At 45.9% G+C, this 15878-nt stretch overlaps 1 protein-coding gene across 1 annotated transcript; it reads left to right on the top strand.

Annotated features, from left to right (window-relative positions):
- The first annotated feature begins 12636 nt into the window (after positions 1 to 12636).
- Positions 12637 to 15597, top strand: LOC132872492 (zinc finger BED domain-containing protein 4-like). The gene is made up of 2 exons (XM_060907379.1): positions 12637 to 14222; positions 14444 to 15597. The coding sequence occupies exons 1-2, from the start codon at positions 12889 to 12891 to the stop codon at positions 14967 to 14969; spliced, it is 1860 nt and encodes a 619-aa protein (XP_060763362.1). The 5' UTR covers positions 12637 to 12888; the 3' UTR covers positions 14970 to 15597.
- The last annotated feature ends 281 nt before the right edge of the window (positions 15598 to 15878 follow it).

The following is a 15878-nucleotide window of genomic DNA, read 5'->3' as shown; positions in this document are numbered from 1 at the left end:
CCCTTGATTCACTGGTGGGCTCGTCCTTTTAGCGGGTAGGCTCAGCAGATGTGTCCCAGCTGACTGCAGTAGAAGCAGGCCCCCATGCTCCACCGGCGATGTTGTTCCTCCACTGACACCCAAACCCGGTCTACCTGCATGGGTTCGACGGACGCGGCGGGAGGTGGAGAGGAGGTGAATCTGGGGTGGTTCTTTTCTCTCCTCTATTGCTGGATCCGAGTGTCGATGCGGTTGGCGAGGTCCATGAGGCTGTAGAAGTCTGACGGCAGTTCCCGCGATACCAACTCATCCTTGATGGCATCGGACAAGCCGTGCAGGAATGCGTCGACCTGGGCATTCTCGTTCCAACCGCATGAAGCCGCCAACGTCCAGAACTCGATGGCGTAATCCAAGGTAGACCGGGACCCCTGCCACAGCTCCATGAGCTCTCTGGCTGCCTCCCGGCCGGACAGAGAGCAGTCGAAAGTTTGCCTCATCTCCTCAGAGAAATCCTTGAAACTGGAACAAAAGGGTGCATTGGCATCCCAGACTGCAGTTCCCCACTCTCTGGCCTTGCCGGTGAGGAGCATTATTGTATATGCTACCCGGGAGTGTTCTGTGGGGAAAGCCAGAGGTTGCAGTTCTAGGATCAATGAACATTGAGACAAAAACGATCTGCAAGTACCTGGTTCTCCATTGTAGGGCTGAGGTGCTGGAAGTCTCGGTTCTTAGAGAAAGGCGGTGGCAGGAGCTGAAGTAGGAGACGGCTGAGCAGGGGCAGGCATGGCTTGACAACGCTGCATCTGCGTGGTGAGAAGGTTGAGTGCGTTGGACAGGGTGGCGAGGTTCCGGGTAATTTGTTGTAGGTCTTGTTGGTGGGTCCCGAGGAGAGTCCCTTGCTGCTGGGTGGCCATTCTCAGATGGGCGAGTTCCACTGGATCCATGAGGGCCAGAACGTACTGTTAGGATTGGTGGAGATGTGGTGGAATTAGGATCCAAAAGCAGAACACAGACAGTAATCCAATAAATAAGATGATTTAATCCAGAGAAGAAAGGCCGCAGCAAAAAGGTAAACAAACAGGACAATAAACAAATGGCAAAAATAGTCAGGGCAAAAAGAGACAAACAACTTGACAAAAACACGAGACAGGCAAAGACAAAAACGGTCGTGTAAAAAACCATGAACAAGAAAAAACCCTTAGTGCAAAAAAACATGAACAAGATAAGTAACTAGAGAAAAAAAAACCATGAGAAGCAAGAGCGGCACAGAAATGGCTAGAGTAGCAAACGAAACGTTCTGGCCAGAAACAGTGTCTGATGTCCCTTTTCCACCAAAGCAGTTCCAGGGCTGGTTCAGGGCCAGTGCTTAGTTTGGAACCGGGTTTTCTGTTTCCACTGACAAAGAACTGGCTCTGGGGCCAGAAAAAACGGTTCCAGGCTAGCACCAACTCTCTGCTGGGCCAGAGGAAAGAACCGCTTACGTCAGCGGGGGGGCGGAGTTGTTAAGACCAACAACAATAACAAGACTGCGAAAGATCGCCATTTTTAAGCGACGAGAAGCAGCAGCTGTACAAACGCGAAGTCATCCATTATTATTGTTGCTGCTGCTGCTTCTTCCGTGTTGTTTTTGCTTCGATATTCACGCCAAGGTTTATGTAAACGTAGCGCCGTACCTTCTGTATACAGCAACGTAACTGACGTATACAGCGACATAATGACGTATACAGTGACGTAATGATGTGGCTCCGCTTAGCACCGCAAGCGATGGAAAAGCAAACTGGTTCTCAGCTGGCTCGCAAGTTGAATGAGTTGTGAACCAGCACCAGCACTGGCTCCAAACCAGCCCTGGAACTGATTTGGTGGAAAAGGGGTATGAGAATGGCCCTTAAATAAGCAGCAGTGAAAACCAGGAAGTAAGTTCAGGGGAGAAGGAATTCCTGTCCCGAATCCGGATCGGTGCTGGCGTGAGAGATCCGTAATCTCCGGAGTGGATGTCCGGGGTGGAGCATGACAACTACACTGTTCTCATTCTCACTGGCCTTCTCTAAAGCCTCGATATGCGCTTCTAACACTGTAATCTTCTCCATCAGAGAGCTAACTAATCTGCACTTATCACAAATAAAGCTATCACTAGCGACGGAGGAAAAATGACTAAACGTCTTGCACTCAGCACACTGAACAGGCTGAAGGTGTGCCATGATGAAAGGATTCATATACCTTAATCGAAGATCTGTTGATATTAAAACAGATCCGATGTGGATGGCCTTCACTTGTGGTCTTTACACAAGAGGAGAAAAAAGAAAGCTTCCGGTCTTGGCGTTCTTCTACAAAAAAAAGAGAAAAAACAGAAAAAGGAAAGTGAAAGTGGAAAGTACAAAAAGGAAAGCAAAAGTACAATAAAAAAATGAAGAGGATACTGGAAAAGTGTTTGTAGAAAAAATAAAAAAGATTAGTGATTAACGCCAACACTCGTGGAAAAAAGACTTGTTGCAAACAACTCGGGACCCAGGAAGTGCATAGCACAGAATGCACATGCGCAACCCAATCACCAATCCACAACCAACAAATGTGACAGTATCAAAGGCTTTTCTTAGATTAAGGTACTCTGTGTCTGTGTGGGTTTCCTCCGGGTGCTCCAGTTTCCCCCCACAGTCCAAAGACGTGCAGGTTAGGCTAATTGGTGGCTCTAAATTGACTGTAGATGTGAGTGTGAATGGTTGTTTGTCTCTATGTGTCAGTCCTGCGATGACCTGGCGACTTGTCCAGGGTGTACCTTGCCTCTCACCCATAGTCAGCTGGGATAGGCTCCAGCTTGCATGCGACCCTGTACAGGATAAGCAGCTACAGATAATAGATGGATGGCTGGCTTTGAGTGGTATATCAGATATATTCCATTCAGCTAGCATGATATTGCATGAGTTGAAGACGAGTTCAGTATCATGCTAGCTGAATGGAATATATTTGATATACCACGAAAAAAGACAGCCATTATTATTATTATTATTAATATTATTATTATTGGGCGGCACGGTGGTGTAGTGGTTAGCACTGTCGCCTCACAGCAAGAAGGTCCGGGTTCGAGCCCCGGGGCCGGCGAGGGCCTTTCTGTGCGGAGTTTGCATGTTCTCCCCGTGTCCGCGTGGGTTTCCTCCGGGTGCTCCGGTTTCCCCCACAGTCCAAAGACATGCAGGTTAGGTTAACTGGTGACTCTAAATTGACCGTAGGTGTGAATGTGAGTGTGAATGGTTGTCTGTGTCTATGTGTCAGCCCTGTGATGACCTGGCGACTTGTCCAGGGTGTACCCCGCCTTTCGCCCGTAGTCAGCTGGGATAGGCTCCAGCTTGCCTGCGACCCCGTAGAAGGATAAAGCGGCTAGAGATAATGAGATGAGATGAGATTATTATTATTATTATAGACATATTATTTTATTATCATAGACATTCAATGCAATAATTATAGATTTTACAAAAAGTTAAGAACAGGGGGGTAACTTACCAATATTGAATGCTGATTCTGATCGAATGTAATTGAATGTTCTGTCAATCCAATGTACATGTACAAAGTCAAAGTTCTCACGATAAAAATGGTACAGTCCAAAAAGCCTGAACTTATATACAAGCAATATCCAGGTTGACAATTCAAGTTCAAAGTTACTTTGGTAGTAGTTAACTGTTACATTGCAGTTGTTCAAAACAAAAGGGCTTTGCTAGCCCAGGAGTAATAGGGTTATACCCAGAACAAATTAGTAACAAGCTGAAAATTTCAGAATATGTTCAGAATACCTTTAGGAATAACATACTAAAAGTCCCCGGAAATCCCCCTTGTGCTCTCTGAGAAATTCAAGATGGCGTCCAAAATGGCCTCCAAATGGAGATCTGCCCATATCTCAGGCCCAAAACAAAATATTAATGCAATTAAAAGGTCAGAATATATGTTTTGTAGGGTAGGAGAGTAAATTCCAACATGTGTGTATTAATTACATTGTGTATTAACATTATATAATAACAATGTACACATTATTATAACGGGCGGCACGGTGGTGTAGTGGTTAGCGCTGTCGCCTCACAGCAAGAAGGTCCGGGTTCGAGCCCCGTGGCCGGCGAGGGCCTTTCTGTGCGGAGTTTGCATGTTCTCCCCGTGTCCGCGTGGGTTTCCTCCGGGTGCTCCGGTTTCCCCCACAGTCCAAAGACATGCAGGTTAGGTTAACTGGTGACTCTAAATTGACCGTAGGTGTGAATGTGAGTGTGAATGGTTGTCTGTGTCTATGTGTCAGCCCTGTGATGACCTGGCGACTTGTCCAGGGTGTACCCTGCCTTTCGCCCGTAGTCAGCTGGGACAGGCTCCAGCTTGCCTGCGACCCTGTAGAAGGATAAAGTGGCTAGAGATAATGAGATGAGATGAGACATTATTATAACAGTATATTTGTGTATAATCTGTTCGCTTGCCATGTCTGGTTAGATTGTCATATTTTTGGCACTTCACCAGTTCACATTTATGAATGTGCACAGTACTATGAATGTGTGTCGGTTTCATCCAGTCCGATCCTTGAATCAAGTATCAATCTTGAAACGCCCTGGCCCATAAATTCACATCCAAGAAGAAATAACAATGACTGTTATGACAAAATAATCGTCATGGTATCATGAAGATATCTCATATGTTTTTGAAATGGCTTCAGTTCTTAATGTTTAGGACTAATAATTACAGACTTATAATTGTAAATCTATACATGTGCTATTTAATGTACACTACCGATTATAGAGTGTGGATACATTGGTTACTCGTTCACTCCGTATCATCCTATTCTGTTCACAAAACAACAAACACAATTACTAGGGGTTGGAGCACTTATTTTCATTAATATTAATTAAAGTAAATTGGTGGTGTAAAATGAAAAATGGCATGTTAAAAGGTCATGCTGAGTTCAGTCATTTTTAAAAGGTCATGCTGAGTTTAGTAATTTTTTTCCGAACACACTGGCATTGCTAGTAGTAAAGACTGGCGCTAGAAACTCAAAGATTAATTTTTTTCCACCCTTAAACAAGCTTGAATAAATTCCCTACTTCATTGATGGTACAACAAAGGTCCAAGCATTACAACTGAGGCACTGAGAAGTGTTTAAGTCTACTCATTGTTTATAAGCAAGAGCTTTTATTGAGGCAGACCTTTTTGTCATGAAAGTTGCCGGAATGTTGAAGAAGTGTACTGAAACAGCTTGCCATTGTAGTTTTAGAAGATAGAGTTCTCAAATTTAATTTCCCTTTAATATTTTATCAAAGCTTAAAGATGCACTAAATATTAAGGAAATTGATGTCTAATTGTTGTCTTACATTATGTTCATGTACGTAGGTAGCCTACTAAGCTAATCTGTCAATCATGTCAACCATCAAATTCCATGTAATTTCCACATTAATGACCTTGTAATCTTGGTTAATTTTAATTTTAACAGTGTGACAATGGTGAATTTGCATTGCTTGTATGAGAGAACATATCATTTAACATTTTAATTGCATTTATATTATGTTTTATCCCTGAGATATTGAAAAATCTCCAATCGGCGGCCATTTTGGACGCCATCTTGAATTTCTCAGAGAGCACAAGGTGGATTCCCGGGGACTTTTAGTATGTTATTCCTAAGGGTATTCTGAACATATTCTGAAAAATTCAGCTTGTTACTAATTTGTTCCGGGTTGGACTCAATTTTGAGCTAATGCTCTTGGGCTATGCTAAGTGAAGTCCATGAGTGAAGTCCTCGTGTAAAACTATGAATTCGAAGATTACAGTTTAGCAGTGGATTTAACACAGGCGTCATCAGCGGTTCAGGCTGCCACGTTGAGGAGTCTAATGGGGCCAGACTGTCACCATGTTTACAAGCACAACCTGCAGTTGACGGAGGCAGAACGCAACGACATGAAGAAAGTTCTGGATAAATTAGGGGAGTACTTCCACCAGTCTAAAAATGTAATATATGAGTGCTATGTCTTCGGCTGTTGCAAACAGGAGGATGGTGAGTCCATTGACACTTTTGTTACCCATTTGAGAGAAAAAGTAGCAACCTGTGACTATGGGGCCCTAAGGGACAAATTCATCAGAGACAAATTAGTACTTGGCATTGCCAATGAGGCCACTCGTAGACGGCTGTTGAGAGAACAAGCTCTAACGCTGGCCAAAGCCTTGGAATTATGCAGAGCCGCAGAGTTGACAGACATAACACTAAGCTCTATGGAACAAGACAAGCCACAGACAGACAGCGTCCACGCAGCGTCCAGACAGCCATCAAATAAAACTCCCCGTCCTAATTGGAAGCAGCAGAAAAAATACACCCCAGCCACAGCCACAGGCAATGGCTCTGCATGCAGATACTGTGGTGTCCATCATGGAAGAGGGCGAGAGCAATGTTCTGCCTATGGAAAGGTGTGCAAAGCTTGTGGTACACCCAACCACTTTGCTCGCGTCTGCATGAAAACCAAGGGATCCGAAGCACCTACTCAGGTTCACTCCAATACTTTCCCAGGAAACAGACAGCGGAGATGATCTCTTCACAACCGAATGCATTGGGGCTGTTGGTCCTAAAGGAAAAAAGTGGTTCGCTGCTCTCATACTGAATGGCACTAAGCAAAAGTGCCAGCTAGACTCGGGAGCCACGTGTGACGTTATGAGCCTGAGAGACAAGATGCGAATTCCACCTCAAGAAAAACTCATGCCAAGCAGCATCAAGCTCAAGCTCTACTCGGGTCAGTTGATGACTTCCATGGGTCTATTCGTGACAGAGTGTGTTGTGCGAGACCGCAAACACACCTTAGAATTTGAGATAGTTAACACCAGCCAGCAGCCACTGCTTTCGGGGTCCACATGCGAGCGCCTTGGACTTATGCAGTTTACTATCCCAGCAGGCCTGAATGCAGTGGACAGTAGCACCCAGGATGGGTTTTTGAGAAGAGAGACTTTCATCGAGAGGTATCAGGATGTCTTCACCGCACCAGTAGAATCCGTCCCGGGGGTGGTGCACTTTCAGCTAAATCCAGCAGTTCAGCCAGTCCAGAGTGCCCCCCGCAATGTCCCAGTCGCCATGAGGGCGGCAGTGAAAGCTCAACTGGAAAAATACAAGGCGGAGGGCCACATCACCTCAGTCACAGAGCCGACTGACTGGATCAGCAACATGGTGATCATCAAGAAACCAGACAAACTGCAAATATGCATTGACCCAAAGCACCTCAACCAGGCTCTGCTGCGATCACACCACATCATGCCCACTCTGGAGGACATACTTTACAAGCTCCCCAAAGCCAGGGCCTTCACCTTGGTGGACGCGAGGGACGCCTTTCTACAGTGCAGACTGAATGAACCAAGCAGCTACATGACCACCTTTTGGACACCCTGGGGGCGCAAGCACTGGCTGAAACTCCCGTTTGGCATCTCTGTGGCCCCAGAGGTGTACCAACGGAAACAGCACGAGCTCCTGGTGGGGCTCAATGGGGTGGACCTTATAGCAGATGACATCCTCATTGTGGGCTGCGGGGATTCAGATGAGGAAGCAGGGCATGACCATGATGCAAAGCTGCTCGCCCTCATGGACAGATGCCGACAAGTCAAGTTTATTTGTATAGCGCTTTTAACAATAAACATTGTCGCAAAGCGGCTTTACATAATTTTAACAACTTAAAACATGAACTAATTTTATCCCTAATCTGTCCCCAATGAGCAAGCCTGTGGCGACGGTGGCAAGGAAAAACTCCCTCAGACGACATGAGGAAGAAACCTTGAGCGGAACCAGAATCAAAAGGGAACCCATCCTCATTTGGGCAACAGACAGCCTGACTATAATATTAACAGTTTTAACATGAGGACAGTTTCGTTGATGTTATAGCTCTTCATTGATGGAAACTTGAGTGCAAAACTGTTCATGATAACTGCAGTCCTAAAGTTAGCAAGACAACTGTAGTCCTCAGCCATAAAAGCATTACTGTAAGAGTCCAGAGCATCCTCCAGGTATAACCCACACAGGTATAACAAACTTCAGCTCAGCATACGGAAGCTCCAGTTTAAAGTGCCAGAGGTTCGCTTTCATGGGCATATCCTTTCAGCACAGGGTCTGAAAGCTGACCCAGAGAAAGTGAAGGCAGTGATGGACATGCCCCTCCCGACAGATGTGAAGGCCATACAGCGGTTCGTTGGCTTCGTGACATACCTGGCCAAGTTCCTGCCACGCCTTTCTGAGGTCTGTGAGCCACTGAGGAGACTCACAGATAAAGATGCGGTGTGGCACTGGCTTCCAAAACACGGCGCAGCAATGAAGGAAGTCAAGCAGCTGGTGACTACAACACCAGTGCTGCATTACTACAATGTGACAAAGGCGGTGACAATCCAGAGCGACGCTAGCCAGCATGGCCTGGGCTGTGTGCTGTTGCAGGAAGGCCAACCTGTTGCATTTGCCTCGAGGGCTCTCACACCAACAGAGCAGAATTACGCCCAAATCGAAAAGGAATGCCTAAGCATTGTATTTGCATGCCAACGCTTTCATCAGTATCTGTACGGGCGCAACAGTGTCACTGCAGAGACGGATCATAAGCCCCTCATCGCCATCTTCAGCAAGCCACTGCTGAATGCCCTGAAGTGCCTACAGAGCATGCTGCTGTCTCTACAGGGCTACAATCTCGCAGTTGTATACAAGCCTGGCCCAGAGATGTATGTGAGTGATACGCTCAGCAGGGCCACCGTGGCAGACACATGCACAAGCTCCAGGATCGGCACACACACAGTCTGCTGTCTGGAAACAGAACAGAGGGAGGTAGAACAAATCAACCAGGCTGACTATCTTAATGTCACAGACAAGAGACTCATTCAAATTCGACAGCACACAGAGAGAGACGAGCAGCTCCAGGCGGCGAAGACAGTGACACTGAAGGGCTGGCCTGACCACAAAGAAGACGCCGAAATGGAGGTGAGAGAATACTGGGCTTACAAGGAGGAGCTCAGTGTTCAGAATGGAGTGCTGTTCAGGGGAGACAGGGTCGTTATCCCTAAAGCACTGCGTCATGAGATGTTAGTAAGAGTACATGCAAGCCACATTGGGGGCGAGGCCTGCTACAGGCAAGCACGTGATACGCTGTATTGGCCAGGGATGCGAGCCAACATCCTAGACTTTGTAGGCAAGTGCACAGTCTGCAATGAGTATGCCATCCATCAGCAGAAAGAGTCAATGATGTCTCATGAACTGCCAACATGCCCATGGCAGATTGTCACCACTGACCTCTTCCAGCAAAATGGCAAAGACTTTCTCCTGATGGTCGATCATTATTCAGATTTCTGGGAGATTGACCTCCTCCCAGATCTCTTGGCCGAGACAACAATCAAACGCTGCAAGGCACAGTTCGCTCGCCATGGGCAGCCTGACCATCTAATCTCAGACAATGGCCCTCAGTTTGCATCTCTCCAGTTTAAACAGTTCGCAGCACAGTGGGAGTTTGAACACATCACCTCATCTCCACATCACCCCAAGGCCAACGGCAAAGCCGAAGCAGCAGTCAAGATAGCAAAGAACTTATGCAAGAAAGCCCACCGTGAGGGCGAGGATGCCTGGAAAGCAATCCTGCAGTGGCGCAACACACCGACCGAAGGAATGGACAGCAGCCCAGCGCAGCGCCTGATGTCAAGGCGTCTTAAGACAGCGCTTCCGGTGGCCAGCAAGCTGTTGGAACCATGTGTGGTGTCCGGAGTGCTGGAGAAGCTGCGTCATAGGAAGCAGGTCGCCAAAGCAACCTATGACAGCTCAGCCAAGGACCTACCTGAGCTCACGGTAGGCCAAGTGGTGCGAATGAAACCATTGCCTGGCGACCGGACAGGCATCTGGAGACGGGGATCCTGCGTGCAGAGGCTTGCACCGCGGTCCTACCTGGTTGACATAGAAGGAGCTCTCTACCGCCGAAACAGGGTTGATCTTCGGGCGGCAGAACCAACTACAAGTACACCGCAGATTTCAGACAGCCATGCGCATAGAACCGAGCCAGAGGTAGCTACCAAGGAGCAGGCCAGCCATGCAGCGTGCGCTACCCCACCTCAGCATGTCGACAGCCCAGCTGTTGACATAACATCCACACCAACAAGGCCTCCAGTCACCTCACGCTATGGTTGGCTGACCAGGCCACCAAACAGACTTGATCTTTGAACAGTCTGCTTTGTCCCGCAAAAGAAAAAAGAAAAAAAAAAGAAAAACCAGTTGTATTCTGTTTGTTGCCAAATGTTTATGTTGTTGCTGCTGGTATAATGTACAACAATGATAGTTGCCAGTATGATGAAACAAGTTATTTCTTTGAGTATTAAGTAGGCCTTGGTTCCAGGTCTCAGTTCCACTGGTAACCCTTGCTTTAATTAAGAAAAAGATGTTACAGGATGTGTGCTGCCACCTGCTGTTGTTTATGTGTTACTGCACCTGTGGTTGTTCTATGTGATTACCCACTGTAACTTGTGGCCTCTTGCAACAACACGAATAGTCAAGTACACCCGCACCATCGTGTCCTCGTTCCTGAAACAAGCGCAGAAGTTTTATATCTCCGACGTGTCTCTTTTCCAGTTTTTGGATGTCTGTTGGTACAGCCCCGATTCCAAAAAAGTTGGGACAAAGTACAAATTGTAAATAAAAATGGAATGCAATAATTTACAAATCTCAAAAACTGATATTGTATTCACAATAGAACATAGACAACATATCAAATGTCGAAAGTGAGACAGTTTGAAATTTCATGCCAAATATTGGCTCATTTGAAATTTCATGACAGCAACACATCTCAAAAAAGTTGGGACAGCGGCAATAAGAGGCTAGAAAAGTTAAAGGTACAAAAAAGGAACAGCTGGAGGACCAAACTGCAGCTCATTAGGTCAATTGGCAATAGGTCATTAACATGACTGGGTATAAATCAAATCAAATCAAATCAAGTTTATTTGTATAGCGCTTTTAACAATAAACATTGTCGCAAAGCAGCTTTACAGAATTTGAACGACTTAAAACATGAGCTAATTTTATCCCTAATCTATCCCCAATGAGCAAGCCTGTGGCGACGGTGGCAAGGAAAAACTCCCTCAGACGACATGAGGAAGAAACCTCGAGAGGAACCAGACTCAAAAGGGAACCCATCCTCATTTGGGCAACAACAGACAGCCTGACTATAATATTAACAGTTTTAACAGGTATAACCCTCAACTGTCCTCATGGGGCCGTCCTTCACAGGAGCGGTGCGATAAAACTCCGACCAGACACAGGGCACCAGGATGGATCAAGCAGGTCCGAGGGGCAGAAGAGGCCAGCATCTCAATCCCAGGATCAACATGTAACTCAGAGGGACAAATTGGGGGGGGAAGAAAACACGTTGTTAGGTATGCCCTAAAAATGACAAGTATTAAATCTGTGTGGTAGGCTCGCAGAAACGAGAGTCTTTACATCAGGCATAACACACAACAATGACATGTTAATATGGTAAAATATAACATGACCTGCTCTGGCTGGATGCTTGATTGGGTGATGGGAGCACACTCCTCAGCAATGATGAGATGCAGATGGGACCCTTAGGGCTGGCCAAGACAATTCAGTTACATTTCACCGGGTCTGGGACATGCGACAGAAGTCTGACGGCCAATTTCCTGCAGGCTACGATAGCCAGTCGAGGTCTCCACCCTCTCCACCAAAAGATTTCCTGTTGACTCCATGTAACTCAGAGGGACAGATTTGGGGTGGGGGGAGGGAAAGAAAACACAGGTGGTTAGGTATGCCCAATGTCACCTGGATAAGTAGGAACAGTATACATATTGCACCGAGTACAAGCAGGGACTCCGGCAACTAACTATGACAGCATAACTAAAAGGAGAGAGCCAGAAGGTAACACAGGCATGAGGGAGCCCCAGGACATAAAGCAGCCAGCCACTACACCGTCAACAAACTCGAGTGAGCAAGCGAGTGGGGACTGACAGTATCCATACATCCCAGTTTACCAAAACACTCTAGGTCTGAGGACCCTCCAGATCTACTCCTTTACCTCATAAACACCATTAACAAAAGGCTTGACTAAACAGATATGTTTTCAGCCTAGACTTAAATGCTGAGACTGTGTCTGATTCCCGAACATTACTTGGAAGGCTGTTCCATAACAGTGGGGCTTTGTAAAAAGAGCATCTTGGAGTGGCAGTGGCTCTCAGAAGTAAAGATGGGAAGAGGATCACCAATCCCCCTAATTCTGCACCGACAAATAGTGGAGCAATATCAGAAAGGAGTTCGACAGTGTAAAATTGCAAAGAGTTTGAACATATCATCATCTACAGTGCATAATATCATCAAAAGATTCAGAGAATCTGGAAGAATCTCTGTGCGTAAGGGTCAAGGCCGGAAAACCATACTGGGTGCCCGTGATCTTCGGGCCCTTAGACGGCACTGCATCACATACAGGCATGTTTCTGTATTGGAAATCACAAAATGGGCTCAGGAATATTTCCAGAGAACATTATCTGTGAACACAATTCATCGTGCCATCCGCCATTGCCAGCTAAAACTCTATAGTTCAAAGAAGAAGCCGTATCTAAACTAGGGATGGGGCCGATCCGATCCAGTATCGGTATCGGGTTCCGATATCAACGTTATTCACGGATCGGAAATTTCCGATCCAACCTGCAAAGATTTCCGATCCATGAGACATGTCTGTACACATACTGTCTGCTGGAATGACTCCACAAGTGATTCCATGGTGGCTGCACTGCTACCTGATTGCAAAATGTGGAATGGATTTCCTGCACAGAGGCGAATCTCAATGAGACACACAGTAATGAGGAGACACGCTTCCGTTCAGGAAATCCATCCCACAGTTTGTAGCGAGCTAGCAGGTGAGCGTGGATGGAGCAGCAAGCTAACCAATTTTTCACCACAACATGTCAGCTGTGTGGAAATACTTTTTACTTGAAACACCGCAAAGCAAGACAGCAACGTGCAATGTTTGCAAAGCCGTTGTACCGAGAGGCGGAAGCTCCGTTGCGACATACAATACCACAAACTTAATAAAGCATCTGAAAAAGCACCACCCTAAAGAGCACGATGACTTCGTAGCCATGGGGCCGAAACACCAAAGTAGCCGGCAGCAATCACTTGAGCAGTCATTTCAAACAGGTAAACTTTCACCAGACAATGCTAAAGCTAAAGGGATCACTGAGAAGTTGCTTAACTTCATCGTACTCGATGACCAACCATTGTCAGTTGTCGAAAACGAAGGATTTCGCAGCCTGATCGAGCACTTACAGCCGAGATACAGTTTACCATCCAGGAGATATTTATCAGAGACGGCGCTACCTGAACTATACAACCGAGTGTCAACCAAGTTAGCTGAGAAGTTAAAAAGAGTTCCAGCTCTGAGCTTTACTACAGATATTTGGACTTCAGATGTCTGCCCAATGTCACTGATAAGCCTTACTGTGCACTGGATTGACCACGATACACACGAGCTCTGTTGTGCGGTGCTCCAGGTAAAAAAGTGCAGAGGCTCACACAACCGAGCTACAATCGCAGCATCCATTACAGAGATGTTAAATCACTGGGAGATCCCGCTAGAAAAAGTGCATGTAATTCTACGGGACAATGCAAGCAACATGAAGGCTGCGATGGAAGACATGGCAGTTTCTAGTCTGGGCTGTTTTGCTCACACGCTGCAGCTCATTGTGCACGAGGGGCTACTATCACAACGCAGCGTTAGTGATGCTTTAGCAAACAGCAGGAAGATCGTCGCACACTTCAAGCACTCACAACTCGCACAGTCTCGCTTGGAAGACCTGCAACGTGAGATGCAAGGTGGGGGAACTACAATTACACCAACTCGACTTGTTCAGGATGTTCAAACAAGATGGAACAGTTCCTTTTATATGATCAAGAGCCTTCTGAAAGAGAAGCGACCCCTCTGTGCATATGCTGCCGACCACAATTTACCTGCAACATTGTCAGCCAACGAGTGGGGTTTGCTGGAGAAAACAGTGACTGTGTTGGAACCCTTTGAGGAGTTAACCAGGAAAATCAGCTCAGCGACCTCTACTGCTGCCGACGTAATTCCAGCTGTGACCATTTTACAACGCCTGCTTGCCATGGAGAACAGTGCCGACAGCGGCATCAAAACAATGAAAAGCACACTCCTCCAAGCTGTCAACAGGCGTTTCAGAGAAGTCGAAAGTGAACCACTCTACGCTGTTGCCACTTTAGTGGACGCTCGATACAAGGACAGGTGAGGCATTTTTTTAGTAATTTAAGTTTATTTTTTAAGTTTTAAATTGAAAATTAAATAATGCTAAATCAAAACTGTTGATTGATTCCTAGCTTTAAAGTGGGTATTGTTAATGTAGCCTACAATGACTTCGATAAGGGGGAAATGCGTGTGCGCGCGCCTGTCTGCTGTCTTTCAGTAGCAACAAATAAATTGTACTCAATCTTTCATTTTTGTGTCAGATTCTTTACTAGTGGAGAAACTGCCAGGAGGGGGAAGGCCCTCTTGACACAAGAGCTTGAGAAGATGGAGCAAGCACTGCTCAGGGCCTCAGCTGATGAAGCAGGGACAACAGAGGCTGAGCCAGCAGAAAAGGTTGCTTGCATGGAAGCTGGGCCAAGTACTGGTGGTGGTACTCCAAGCACAATGAAAACCAGCTTCAGCAGTCTGTACAACAGAATTCTGGAGGAGCATGATGAACCTGCAGGAGGTACCCAGGCAGTGGTTATCCAGATGCAGATGTACTTGAAAGAACCAACAATAAGTGAGAAAGACAGCCCTTTCCAGTACTGGGCAAACAACCATGCTCGCTTTCCTCTTCTTGGTGCTGTTGCGGCAAAGTTCCTGAGTGCCCCTTCAACCAGTGTTGAAAGCGAAAGACTGTTCAGCACAGCATCCAATATTGTGGATGAAAAGAGGAATCGCCTGACAGCAGAGAGAGCAGAAATGCTCATATTCCTTAAAAAGAACCTGCCAATGTTTAAGTGAGATTTTTTGAATGCTCTAGATCAATCCCTGCCTCAGTGTTAACTTTTTGAGGAGTCATTTACTGTTTATTTTCTTTTGAAGAATAGTTAGACTCTGGTGCAAGTTTAATCCAGGTCACATTCTAAGTCAAACCTCCATTTGTGCTGTTCAGATGTACACTGTTTTATTGATGGTGGGTGTGAAACTTACATTGCACTTTATATTGCACTTTGATTTCAAGTATTTGACAACCTTGAATTGTGGCTGCTGCTTGAGCATGAATGTTTTATTGCTGCTGTGAATGATCACATTTAAGGCCATTTTATATGTGAAAACTTTTTTTGCTTTATTGTGGCTACACTTGTTGTGGCCTATACTTAATTTGTGAAGAAGTGAAAGCAGCCCTTCTGTCTTGAGTTTAATAAATGACAGTCAGTTTAAAATCCTTACAGTTGCATATTTGTTTTCAGGATGGGATTGTTACTGTTAGTAGGATTTCCTGTTTTCTGACCTTATACTTACCTCAAGTTGCCTTTTGGTACACACATGCATCCATTTGTTCATATCATAGTTGCCTGTAGAGATGAGTTTTTACCAATAATGATGATAATATTGAAATATTTTTGGTATCGGAATAGTATCGGTATCGGCAGATATTCAAATTCAGGTATCGGGATCGGATCGGAAGTGAAAAAATATGGATCGGTGCATCCCTAATCTAAACATGATCCAGAAGCGCAGACGTCTTCTCTGGGCCAAGGCTCATTTAAAATGGACTGTGGCAAAGTGGAAAACTGTTCTGTGGTCAGACGAATCAAAATTTGAAGTTCTTTATGGAAATCAGGGACGCTGTGTCATTCGGACTAAAGAGGAGAAGGACGACCCAAGTTGTTATCAGCGCTCAGTTCAGAAGCCTGCATCTCTGATGGT

Source organism: Neoarius graeffei, chromosome 2, assembly GCF_027579695.1.
Source record: "Neoarius graeffei isolate fNeoGra1 chromosome 2, fNeoGra1.pri, whole genome shotgun sequence".
NCBI lineage: Eukaryota > Metazoa > Chordata > Actinopteri > Siluriformes > Ariidae > Neoarius > Neoarius graeffei.
Note: the sequence above shows the minus strand (reverse complement) of the source record. Positions and strands in the feature narration are given on the sequence as shown.